Source organism: Parasteatoda tepidariorum, chromosome 9 (genome assembly GCF_982258835.1).
Source record: "Parasteatoda tepidariorum strain Cologne lab strain chromosome 9, Ptep-v5.0, whole genome shotgun sequence".
NCBI classification, from domain to species: Eukaryota; Metazoa; Arthropoda; class Arachnida; order Araneae; family Theridiidae; genus Parasteatoda; species Parasteatoda tepidariorum.
In genome coordinates this window covers 39182402-39196791 of record NC_141763.1, presented here as the reverse complement: position 1 = coordinate 39196791, position 14390 = coordinate 39182402, and the positions used below count along the sequence as shown (strand labels likewise).

Sequence of the window (14390 nt, the reverse complement as noted above, 5' to 3'; positions counted from 1 at the left end):
TCTCCGTGAAATACATTTTTACTGTAAAATGTTGCAGAACAAAAATCGAAATGCCTTATTTTTTACAGTAATATTTACTATAAAGTCCCTTTATTGTAATTAAATATATATTACTGTAAAATTACAGTAATATTTACTGTAAAATGGCTGAATCTTTGTAATTAAATAAATATTAATGTAAACATTTTAAGTCGATTGTCTATTATTCCATTTAATCTTAGTAAATCATCAAATGGATTAATCCTTCAATCTTCCTCATCAGTCAAGACTTTCTTACTCCCAGTTATCTTCTTAAATAATAGTCCTTTTAGCGGGTAATTTTATTTTCAAACTGTTGGTTTTACTAAATAAAATATTTTAGTTGACCATCTCCCAAATGTAAATGTAGTTGCTCATGGCTCACATGGTGAAGATCCCTACTTTAATGGAAACCTTTTGCATTATCTGAGCAAAACAATTGCAGCTTTGTCGAATTTTTACACCTGGAAATGTCGGATTTTTACACTTAAACTTTTTATACACAAACTGGTCAAGAGAAAATCTTACAAATCTTGTAAAGAAATCCAAATCCGGCATAAAAAAAAGGGTACGTTTATTCATATAAAATACATTTTTGTGTCTAGTTTCGTAACTTAAAATATAGTTTGAACTAATTATTAAACACATTTAAGGTGAGAGCCTCCAACCATTAAAATTAAGCCTTGATACTTGAAAATCAGACCATTAGATCAAAAGTTATTCAGGTTTGTTTGTTTTTTCTTGCACAGTGTGCGCCAGCATTCTAAATCAATTCACAAGGCAGCGTGCATGTTTAAAGCATAAGAAAGGGGGAGGATCCAGAAGGAAAAAAGAGCTGCTACTTACCTAAATAAGTTATTTTTTGAAAAAAATGTGAAAATTCCTTGAGACTACTACTTTTTTTTTTCTCTTTTCCTAGCTGCGACAATTCTAAACAATATTAATGAAGAAGTTGAGCCCTGTGACAATTTTTACGAGTTTGCTTGCGGAGGTTGGTTGAATAAGCAAATAATTCCTGACGACAAAACAGCAGTCAACGTATTCAGTCTTTTACAAGATGATTTGGATCTCAAATTAAGGGGTAAGTTCTCGATACAAAAAATACGTTGTACAAACATACAATTGCATGTCATAAAATTAAACTAAAAATTATTTTAATTAAATTATTTTAATTGAATTATTTTAATAGAAATTTTAGTACGTAAAATTTAAATAAACGCTTCTTCAAAAGGAAAGAAGAATTTTATTTTTAAATGAAGATTTTATTAAAAAAAAGTATCAAAGTGAATAATATAAAAAATGCTTATATTGACCAGAAGAAGCAAAAAAAGTGTTGAATTCTGGGTTTTCGAAATGTTTAGCACATTTCATTGTTACTTATTTTTGTCTACGATTAAGTAATCGTACTTCAGATACCTTTTACAATTTTATGGTTATTTCTTATATCATAAGTAAAATCCCAGTTTGATATTTTTGCTTCTATTAATTGCTATTCTTCAATGCAATTTACATTTTAGTGTGGAACAAGAATTTGTTCCGATAACTTTAAAAACTGTTATTTGATTCAAAAGTTTTATTAAAATTAAGCAAAAAAAAATTAAATTTCGGACAATGAACATAATAATATTAACACAACATTTTATAAAAAATAAACAGCAGTAAACATAAAATATGAGAAACACATTAAATTATAAATTATAGAGTGCTCATTTAAAAAAAAAATATCTTGCTTGAAATATATTGTGACTAGGAAGATAGGAAACTTTGAAAAATAAGTTGCAGTTTCACTCCCAGCTCAACGTTCGTAAATATTATTCGTTCATATCTGAATCCAAGTTTATGACTAGAGTCTAGAAACTCTTACAACTCTATGAATTTAGTTCAAAAACTACTTTTGAAAATGCTTGATCTTGGTTAAAATTAGAAATGGGAAAAAAGTTGCAGTTTAATTCCTTCAACGTGAGTATCAGTCTGTCAAATAGCTTAAAAATCGTTCGCCCAATCTGTAATAGTGCAAAAAGTTCCTTTGAAGTTTAATAACATATAGTTTGCTGCAAGTTATTAGTTTTCAAAAGTTTATTTTTTATTAAACTTTAAAGTTTAAAAAGCAGGTGTGGAATATTTTAGATTATCAGTTTGAAATTATTTCAATCAATCAATACTTTTATTGATTCAGGGTGATTCAATACAGTGGTTACAAACTTAAATGAAGCTGTTTTGGGGAAAAACATGAAACATTAGAATTATTACATTATCTCAGCTTAGGCATTCTATAGAGTGGCTAATTCTCTTGGTGCAAAGTATGAAATACAAGAGTTATTGTTCACTTTTCCTAGTCGTTGACTATAATACCTGTATAATAATTAAATATGAAGAATGATTATTTAAAGTAATTCTGAAAAATGATTAATGAAATTAATTCATTGGAATGATTAATGAATAACATTTTGAAGAATGATAAATATATTCGGCGCAAAGAATGAAATACAAGAGTTACTGTATACTTTGTCTTAACATCTTATAGATTATCTGTATATTTTTCATTAATCTTTATAAAGTATTATTAATGAATAGCATTCGATAGGCTGACGAATGATTTTCGGGCAAAGTATGAAAAACAAGAATTATTGTTCCTTTGGCCTAGACATTGACCAGAATATCTAAATAGTTAATTCTAAAGAATGATTATTTAAAGTAATTCGATAGAATGAGTAATGAATAGCATTTTATAGAAGGATAAATATATTTTGTTCAAAGTATGAAATACAAGAGTTATTGTATGCTTCGTCTAGTAATCATATAGAATATCGATATATTTTTAATTAATCATTATACAGAGTGATTAATGAATACTATAGATTATCTGCGTATTTTTTATTTATCTTTATGTAGAATTTTTAATGAATAGCAATCTATAGACTGATAAGTGTTTTTCTGACAAAGTATGAAAAAAAGAATTATTGTTCACTTTACCTAGACCAATGACTAGAATATCCAAATATTTAATTATAAAGAATAATTATTTAAAGTAATTCTATAGAATGATTAATGAATAGCATTTTATAAAAGGATACATGCATTTAGTTCAAAGTATGAAATACAAGAGTTATTGTAGACTTTGTCTAGGAATCATATAGAATATCGATATATTTTTAATTAATCATTATATAGAATGATTAATGAATAGCATTTTATAGACTGAAAAATGCTCTTTGGGCAAAGTAAGAAATAAAAGAATTATTGTTAACGTTGCTTTGTCAATGTATAGAATATTTGTAGATTTTTTATTAAGCATCAAAAAGAATGATTAATGAATAGCATTCTATAGAATCCCAGATTTTATACATTGTCAGTAACACATATACTAGATTCTTTTACTCATGTTTCATTTACTAATGTAGAAAATTTTATTCATTTCATATTTATGCATCTTGAAAAATATTTGAGATACTTGCATTTGTATCCAGCATAAGCTCACTATCAAATATTTCGAACTTGTGAAATTTCTTCTTTTTAATGGAATTCAGAGCCATCATGACTGCATGTTGAGAGAGCTGATTGTGCATAATTTATATAGCTCCATCTCATGAAACTTCCATCTAGTACCTGTGAAAAATTTATCTGGTTCCAGTAAAACACACTATACCTTTTGGGTATCAAGATTCAATTAAAACTTTCATAGGTAAACGAGGTTTGCACGCTTAGTCAAACGCAGTATAGGAATCACTAAATGTTTTTTAATGAAAATGTTGGAGTAATATAACAAACGTTTAAATTTTTCAAGAGATTCCAATGATCGATTCCGCGATTTTCATATAGAAATGCATGTTTCAAAGCATTGTGTTACGACTTTGTGGAAATTCTAAAAACTTGTACCCATCTCAACTCAATACTAAGAGACTGCTTGATATAAAATTATCACCTTCGGAGATAGTGAGGCTTATCACTATATTACAGTAATTCTTTCAATTTGTAGTAATTCTTACATTTTCATTATTTGTAATTATATTTTTAAAATGTGTATTCAATCATTAGAAATAAATTGTCTTAACGTAAAAATACGATTTCATTTTTTTCTAGCTATGGTTGAAGGAAGTATAAAAGAATCAGAATCTCAATACATTTTAAACTTGAAAAAAATGTATGATTCTTGTATGAACACTAGTAAGTATGTTTTTTTCTATAGACTTACTTCAAAAACAAATACCGTACAATTGTAGTAAATATATAATTACTATTCTGTATATATAATTTTCAGTATTTATTTAAATAATTACAGAAGATCTTATGATATTGAGTGATGTAAAATTCGATTCTTAACTAAGTAAATGAAACCGAACATTCTCTACCAGTTGGTTTGATTTTTAAGAAATTTTTTTAATTGGATGCACGCTCAGTGACGTCATCGTTGTTAAATTTTGGCATTCATAGACTCAAAAGCCGATAAGGTTTGACACACATGCGTAACGTCGCTTACAGGCATCCAATCAAATCTCATTTAAATCACATGGTTAGGTATAATCACGTAACTCTTCTGGAGTTGCTAGTACCCAATTCGGGAGAATTCAAACGAGTTTCAATTAGTTTCAATGTTTAGAACAGAATATTGTACCTTCGAGCTCTTTTTACATCTAGTTTTTACTTTTAATTATAATCAGATTTTTAATCTGACGACAACTTTTAAATATCCAACGTTTTTATTTATAAAATATTGCTTCCATCACAAACAATTTGACTACAAAAATTTGTCGGTCATTTAAAATAAAAGTTGCAAATTGTTCCAAAATACGCTTTGCTGTGTAATATTGTTATACAGCATTACATTAAAATATACTTATAGAATATGAAATTTATTTAATAGATTACGATATAGTAAAACCTTTTAAAACAAAAGATATCTTATGCATTTAAAATTATACACATCTAGTTCCTTAGTACATATTCCCTGGTACAACATACGAATAATTTTTAAAATTCTTGATTTTTAACAGAATGCACTTTCTTACATATTGCCCCGAAGTACAATCATCATGTAGTTTAAATATATCGGCGTTGTAAAATTGTGGTAAATTCAAATGAACTATACCATTATTTTTTATAACTTAAACATTTAAAAATAAATTTCCTTTCTATAAGCTAATAAAGTTTCTTTGAATAATTTTATAAATTATTACTTCGAAAATTAAAATAGAATAAGAAAAATTTACTTATGATTACTTTTCGGGCCACGACGTTAAATCAATAGTTAGGGAGTTAACTTTTGTTGTGATGTCAAGTATCGATTAAAGTCACGCTTAGAATAAAATTAATGCTACTGTTATATTGAGTTCTTGAAAATTACCAACATCCTAAAGTGACTTTCTTATTCTTTTGTTTATGTAATTTACTTTAATAATTTTTAAAAAAAAATAATAATTCCTGAAAATTCAAAGTGCATTATTTTCCAAGCGTATTTTTTCTCTCACCCAACAACATAGGATTTGAAATATATTTTTCATACTTTTTCGCATTCAAAGAATTAATTTAAAGTTTTTTAGATGCTTAAACTTAAATAATAACAAGCTATATTTAACGCAAAATATTACGCCCGAACAGGGACTCGAACCCTGGACCGTTAGGTTAAAAGCCTAACGCTCTACCGACTGAGCTATCCGGGCTCGGTGAGTACTTTAAAATAACATTTCATATATGATACAAATGTTTGATAATTACGCACGCATTTACACAGCCGCCACGGAAATTGTAAACATTAGATAAAACATCGATTTCGACCAAAAGTTAAGTCTTCGTTACGCGTGCAGGGTTATGTTTACTTATTGTAATTTTTTTTATAGTATTTGAGTTAATCTTAAAATAAATCTTCTGTTTTATTTTTCATAATTCACGGTATAAACTGTTCATATTTATTGAAATTACATCAAATTTTGGAATGTTTTTTCGAATAAAAAAAAATTATTGTGCTACTGGTTGAAAAATTCGTAAATTTTTTACTTTTTTAAAAAAAAATTTTTTTTTAAACGTAACTATACTATTTTTGCATTAATTTGTGCAGATTAATTTCAAAATTTTTATAAAAAATAGTTTTTGCTCTATTCGCAGTTGAAATGAACCTTTTCTTTTCATTACCTTACTATAAATTAAACCATTATTTAAACAATCATTCAGAACAAGTCAGAACGATTTTGATGTAGCTTATAATTTGAAGGAAAAAAAAGAAAGAAAAAACGCTTTTCTTTCAATTTTGTACACTGTATTTTCCAACATTCAACTCTAAAAAAATCAGTTACTTCCCTCGAAAAAAAAAGAAAAGAAAAAGAACTTCAAAACGGAAATAGTAACTGGAGGAAAGTTAAAAATTGTTTTAAAAGTTAGATTTTCGACCCCATACAAATATTTGAAGATTGTTCTCTCCTTTTTACCGTTGCTTTAAATTTACAGAGAGGGAGAAACTTAAATATTACTATCTAAACATGTAAAGTTGTAATTTTTCGCACTGAATCGAAAGAAATTTAAAACAAATGCACGCTGTTAATAATTTAGTTTTTATGAACGTTTTAATGCACACAATGTATGAAAATAACACTTTTTACGTATACCTACAAACACGCTTGAAATTGCTATATCTAAAAAAATGAAGTATTGTTTCCGTATTTTGTTCTTCTAAATCAGGGGTTTCCAACTTACATGAGGCCGGGAGCTGCAATTAAAAACACCAGTCAAATGCCGGGCCGCAACTTTATCAAAATTTTATATAGGACTTTTTTGTGTTTGACGGAACATTAAATATTACTGTCAGATTTTTATCAAACTGTACAAAACAAACGTATTGAATTACAAATTAAAATTAGAAGTAGATTTTTAAGCAACATACACGATTATTTTTGTATTTGAATAAATATTTTCTTGGATGCAAAACCTGAGAAATAAATTTTTTAGCACCGTTGGTATGTTAAATTTCACAGAAGCGAAGAAATTAGGTTTTTTTTTAAGGAAAGAAATTGAACCCATATAGATTTTTTACGAAAATTGTCCGCAAAAAATGACAACTAATATATTTTAGTTCGCGGGCCACAAAAAAAAAAAAGGCTTCGCAGGCCGCCAGTTGGTAACCACTGTTCTAAATCGAATGAACTTCCCCTTTGAATGAAATTCATCCTTTATACCTATCCTCACCAGTAATTTCTATTTGACGATTAAAAGTTTCCTCAGAAGTGGGAATAAACTTCAGTCATCCATATTAAACGAAAACTATAACTTTTAAAACAATTTATAGATTTATTCTTATTTAATTCCCTATTTGACTTCTTAAGAATTGGTCGCAAAAGAACCATTGATGCTCCAAAAATGTCCCAATTTTTTAGCTCATAAAAGCGGTATAATTTAAATACAATTTGTACAGATATAAGTATAAGTATGTGAAAACCCGGCTATAGTGAACCTTGAAGAGACCGAAATTTCGGTTCATTGTAACCGAAACTTCACTATAACTAATAGTTCCAAACTCCCCTCTTTTATTACATATTTTTTTAAATAAATAACCAATGAAAGGAAATTCAAAACTGACTGAAAAATAATACGTAGTAATAAAAATGTGTTAACTTTTATTTTTTATTACTCTTCGTCTTGCGTACAAAAAATATTAGTAATCTTTAGCTGATGAACAATTTTCAACATCAAATATGGAAACACTTTCCGACTCTCCTATAATTTTTCCTGATATTATGTTATTCCGATTTTTAAACCTTTCGAACCAGCCATTCTAGCACGTAAAGGTAGTCTTACCAAATTGCTTAGCAAATTCATCGGCTTTGACTTGAAGCATTTGTCCAGATACTTGAAGATTGCGGATTCCTTGAATGCTGAATCAATTCAGTAACTTTTTCAATTATAAGCAAACAAGAAAAAAATCCTTATTGATACATTCCATGCTACAGATGGTTTTAAAAATCAGTATATGCATTTATTTCGAAGTAAAAATTTCAAAATAATTGCAAAAAAATTAAGAAAATAAATCAGACGAAAAACAGGAAAAAGTTCATTATGTCCAACTTCCTCTTTTTTCTTGGTTCACTACACCCACAATAAATAACATTATACGTGTGTAGCAAGGCACGGGAGTGAACATTTCGTTCACTATATCCGGGAGTTCACTATAAGCCGTGCTCACTATTGCGGGGTTTAACACTATGTACTTTCTCCATATTCTTCGTTGTTATCTTTACCCTGTTATCAACAACTTCAAATGGAGCTAAATGGAGAAATAATAAAGCTGAAAATATAAATTAATATGCACTAATTTGCTTTACGCATTTAATTTCTTTTTTTATTTGTAAGTTTTTTTTAACCCCTTAACGAGATAAATTAACCCCTTAACCAGATAAATTTTCAAGAGAACGGTCATAAAAGTGCCCATTTTTTTGGCTTTTGTATTTGTATAACGCATTTGATTAGTGCTGGCATCTAGCTTAAAATAAACTAACTATCAGCAATTACCTTGAAAATATCCTGGTACTGCCATCTGGTGTGTAAAATGAGAAATAAAATGTTTTCCGGGCATAAGAAATGAATTAGTTTTATTTTATTCTTATTGGTGCGTTACTACTGAACACTCCAGCCAGTCAGTATCACGGGAGCGAGAAAGGGCGAAACCGGAGAGAGGGCGGGTTAAGTTAGTTTAAAGCAATACAGCAGTATTGCAAACAGTAATTTGAAGCTTTGTAAAATTTATTCGAATATCCAGATTGTTTAACAAGCTAGTTATTGTTGGTTTTAATAACTATTTGGATACTGAAAGCAATCCATTTATTTTATTTTTAAGCCCAAATTGAGATGTCGGGCAATGGACCTTTAGAAAAAATAGTTAAAGATATTGGAGGATGGCCTGCTGTGGACGGTGACAAATGGGATGAAGAGAATTTCAGTTGGATGGATACTTTATTCAGCCTCAGAAAAATTGGATTTGGTCACAATATTTTGTTGTCCGTCTCGATTGGACCGGACATCAGAAATAATACACGCCACATAATAGATGTAAATATGTTTTGTTTTTTATTTCTATTTATGAGATCCTAATTCATAAATATCTGCTTACAAATTACTATGGGTTTTGTCTGATTAAAGATGTAAAAATAATGCAAAATAAGCTCTGATAAGTATTATAAGAAACAGTTTAATAAAATACTCTCGGTTTAAATTTTGCAAGCTATGCAATCTGAACTAACTAGAAACCTTCAACAAAAATGGTTTTAGTAATTCATTTTGAGACAAAATTAGGTAAAAAAAATTTTTTTTTAAATAAATATTTTACGTTCTTCATCCAGAAGAAATTGTAATCAGAATAGAATGTGTCAGGTTTTATAATTCATATTACGACAAGTAATTATAATGTCAAGATGTTATCGAAATCAAAGTTATTACGGTATTAGCATATCATTTTAATCTCAAAAGAATTAAATGCAATATAGTTTTAATTGAATTATCTTCAATTAATGGCGAGCAGTCTCTTATTGGTATAAACATCCACCGAATAAATAATTAGTCAATCCCAGAGAAATCATGAAAATCGTAACTTAATACCGTGTCTGCCTCTGAACTTAAGCGGACGCTTTACCACAAGCGAAACTTTCCATGGCAAATTCTGTTTCACCTCCATTGGTATTTAAAAATTTGAAGTTTAGAGAAGATTGAGTTCAGGTAAACTTAGCGTAAATCTTAAAGTTTTGGAAGCTGAAAAAATGACTTAAAAATATCGAAATGCAAACAAATTTTTACGTGATTGCTTTGTCATTGCGTGAACCAGATTTTTCTAGCCATAATTTGTTTGCATTTTGATATATTTTTTTCAGCATTTGAACTTTATGGTTTACACTAGATTTACCTGAACTGACTTTTCTCTAAACTTATTTATGTAGGCGAAAGGGGATTTGCCATGAAGAGTTTTTCCCCGGGTATAACGTCCTCTTCATAACCACCTGGCTTAGTTTTTACACACAATTATGCCAGGCGGGAGTGCTTACTTCTGTATTTCAGCTCTTTTAACAAGACTCACACCTCACCTTTGGTGTGGGGTTTAAATCAGGTTGTAGTGCAGGCCATTTAGGATGTAAGATGCGTTTTTTCAAAAAATCTCTGATATATTTCCTACTCCGATGAGTTTTAAAGTTGTCTTTTTTTAAAAGATAGGGATATCAGCAGTGCACTCACTAATAGTGAAGATGTTTACTCAAAAGAAACAGAATGTTTCAAAATAATTAATTAAGATTGTGGTAGCTCAGGAGATTGAGCGCTCGAATGAGCGCTCGCCTGAGTTCGAATCGCAGCGATAGTTGGTCCATACGAATTCTACACTCAGCTAACACTGACCGCAGTGCTGATGTAAAATATCCTCAGTGGTAGACGGATCATGGGTTAGACTTCCTTGCCATCAGGCTAACCGTAGCTCTTCGTCTCCATGTTACGCTAATGTGGGTTAGTTCAATCAAGAAGACCTCCACAAAGACAAATTGGATACGGAGTCGAATATTGTTAGTCGTAAACTCAAAATTGGATCTGCTGTTCAACCACGGTTATAAAAAAATTATTATTCAGAATGTTAAAATAGACAGGATGGTTCAGGTTAGTTGTCATCTCAGCAGCGAGTGGACTTAATTAATCCATAACAAGAAGTTACTCCCAAAATTTCACAGATATTTTTAAATGATGTTTTCATGATTTCTCTAAGTGGGAATGATTTTTAATCCAGTGAGCTTATTTATTAGTATAAATCGATTTTGATTTTCTTGCTACCTTTAATTATATTTCAAAAACGTGAATATTATTATTAGGATAAGTAGTTTTTAGCTGATCAAAGTCTCAATGTTTTTTGTTTAAATTCAAATTCTTGAATATTATGTAGTTGGATCAATCTAGTCTTGGAATGCCTGATCGCAACTACTTGCTAAAAGGGATGGAGGATCCTCTGGTATCAGCCTACTATCATCTGATGGTAGACAGTGCAGTACTACTTGGTGCAAACAAATCAAGGGCAGAAATAGAAATGAAGGAGGCGCTGAACTTTGAGATATCTCTCGCTAATGTAAGTGGTAATTTATTTTAGTTATTATACGTTCCATTAAAAAGTATTTTCGAAAAATGTTATACCAGAAAAAATATAATTATTGTTGCAATTACATTTTAAAACTCTCCGAGGTAAAGAGAGTAAAATAAAATTTAGTGCAACAAGCGAATATATTTTTATCTGAAGATCTAATTTTCACGTACTAAAATAGAGGGACTGGCTTTAACCCTTTGAAACAGAGATTTTGGAAACATATTTTTCACACTTTTTTTTCATTATTTTGTATTAAATTAGGTCAAAATAAGTGAAAAATATCATATTTATCACTTTAATTATTTATGGTTATCAAATACAACATGAAAAACCGGTGTCTTTTTCTGCGTTGAAGGTAAATCTGATCATTAAAGCTGTTTCACGAATGCTCGGTCATCATATGAAATACTTGTTTGCGAATACTATGTATACTGCTGTGAGTTTGTGACAGTTGCTGATGATGCTTAAGTCAAGTTTAGCCTATCTAAAGCCAGAACTGCATATGTTTATTCTGAAAATAGCGCAAAACATTAATATGGAGAAAAGCCATAATTTTGTGAAATTGAAAAGCGTTTGTGGCCTAATTTCTTAATATTTAAAGACTGCCTCCGATGCAACATGATATTGGCTCATAAAAATGTTCAAAAACTAAGAATAAGACAGTAATTTTGATAATATTCAACTTAGTGGAAAAAAGCCGCCAAATTAATGATTTTTAAAAAAATTTATTAACTTTTAAAATATTTAATTTATTTGTTCGTTCCAAAGTTCAGATAATTCTTCACGGCAAGATTATATATATATAGTTTAAAATCATCGCTTTGCTTCAAGTGTAAGGCATTTAAACTGTAGCTTTTTAATTTTCTTTGGCGACAGAGATTCGAAAAGCCATGTATCAAAAACCATTCACTCGTCGCCAACTGATCGTTCATAAACAAAATGGCGCGTTAAAGTCAAACTAAATCTCTCCACATGAGTTATAATGTTAATTAATGTGAAGTTAATTAAATACAAAGCCATAACGCATATCGAATTTGTTAAAATATAATTCTTTCTCTTCTACATCTTTTACTTAACTTAGATTTATTATTTATTTATGCATTTTATTGTAACCTTGATTTATTTTTATTTCGTGTGCCTGGCACAATTTCGATGCATAATTAGTTTGTTCGCGTTCGACATGGATTCGTGCTTGTCTTTGTGTTAAGTAAAAAATATCTAGTGAAAGAACTGAAATCTTTGTGAAAGAATAAAAATTGTGTCGCTTAAGAGAATCGATACTTGATGGACTTGGCATACTCGAAATAGAATGGAAAGAACAGTTACTAACGTAAGCAAATGTCACGTAAGCAATCAGAATCGAGATACCGCACTACGTCACTTGCAGGAATCCCATTGTAATCAGATTTAATATGGAATAATATCTAAAATAAATAAGATTGTTATTTCGACACTAAAGTTATCTAGTTCTTAAGATAAGATATTAAATTAAAAAGTACATTCTTAATATTACCCATACAACGTCATTTTTAGTTCAGGAAATTTATTATTGATCCAAAAGCATTAGCTTTAGAATATTATTAAAACGAAATCTACATTTCAAAAACATATAAATATTTGTCATTTTTTAAAAAATATGCATCAACAAAAAATAGCAAAATAATAATAAGTACTCGTAATTTAAAGTTGAATATATTATTACAAATGTAGTTAAAAAATTTGGTGTTTAAACAAGCATAAAATTTCAATATTTCAGATTATTGATATTAACCACAACAGAAAGCTCCATCCTTTCCTCTTCTCCGTTCTTCTTGGTTATTGTATCTAATCTATCCTGCTGAGTTGAAATATGTTGCTTTGTGAATTGATTGTTTTAAAATTTTTAGAGTTACCTTTATAAAGTTGAAATTAAAAACAAGCATACTAACATGCTTATCAACACGTGTGGAAATGAAACAAAACCCACAATTGAGTTTACATCTTCATTTACTTATTTTTTTCAGATGAACTGGCTTCGAATTTGCATAATTATCCAATTAAGCATAACAAACTTGAATTTATACCTTCATTTACCAACTAAAGACTACTTACTATTTTTTTCGATAACAACAAAATCTGCTGCTTGAATATATTTCCTGATAGGATAAATAGCAATAAGCTAGCAGTAGCTACCGAACGAGAATTAATCAGGATAGAGATTTGGCGTTTGTTTATGCTTACCTTTTGCATTTAAAACATCGTCCATAAACAACGTAGAAGCATCAAAATTTGGCGGTGAAACTTTCTTAATTTATTTTCCCTTTCAATCTTTTCAGTTAATTCGGAGTACAATGCAATCAAACTTCCAATTAACCTTTCTTTTCTTCCTTTTTAAAGCAGTTTACTTATTTTTTTTCATTTGGTTCTTACTTTTTGCATTGAAAACATCGTCTACAAACAACGTAGAATCATCAAAATCTGGCGATGAAACTTTCTTAATTTATTTCACTTTCAATCTTTTCAGTTAATTCGGAACATAATGCAATCAAACTTCCAATTAACCTTTCATTTCTTCCTTTTCAAAACAGCTTAGTTTGCATATCTTTTTCTGGGTCAATATTAATCATCTCCCACTCAATTAGTAAGGTATCAGAAGGTAAACAGTACAAAGAGATTTCACCTTTAATGTCATAATCAAAGTTGAACAAAAAATCATTGTTTTTCCACTGTGAACTGTGACGAATTATTTTGCCGTTTACATCCAGCAAACGAGCAGTTATCCAAGTATTACTGTCGACTTTTTCCAATTCCTTTGGAACCAGATGAAAATATATGTTTGGAGAGCTGGGACTTTTCCCCATAAGAGCATGCCATTTGATACCGTTTGAAATGCTCAACCGTTTTTTTCCGAAGCAGTAAAAACTAGGTGTTTTTACCGTAAGTGTGGAACTTAGCGTGAATCGTTCTATTTTCCATCTAAATTTGAAAGGTTCAATTAAGTGAGAGGTTTCAAAATAATGCTTTAGGTTATGATTATCAACAGCAGCCATAATGGTTTTTGAACTACTGTTAACAAGACAAACTTTAGAAATAAAGAAAGTTTTTTTACTTTAAAAATTAATTTAAATATTTTCACGACCTACAGCACATTATTTTCTGATAAAATATTTGATGAAAGCAGCTTATCCTTCTTATCTAAACTCCATTGAAAATGAGATATTCTTTTGTTTTATCTAAAATATCTCAAAATGCGTTGTTATAGAACTTCATTAAAGTCATCACTTTGCAAGATAAGTAAAAACAA

General features: G+C 29.3%; 1 protein-coding gene across 1 annotated transcript in view; it reads left to right on the top strand.

Moving 5' to 3' along the window:
• Nucleotides 1-14390, top strand: part of LOC107443070 (neprilysin-2) — a 102989-nt gene that overhangs the window by 62731 nt on the left and 25868 nt on the right. Inside the window, exons 4-7 of the mRNA XM_043046407.3 lie at nt 938-1099; nt 4099-4182; nt 8837-9048; nt 10913-11092. Of these exons, the coding sequence (XP_042902341.1) occupies nt 938-1099; nt 4099-4182; nt 8837-9048; nt 10913-11092 (638 nt within the window). The remainder of the gene's footprint in view (nt 1-937; nt 1100-4098; nt 4183-8836; nt 9049-10912; nt 11093-14390) is intronic.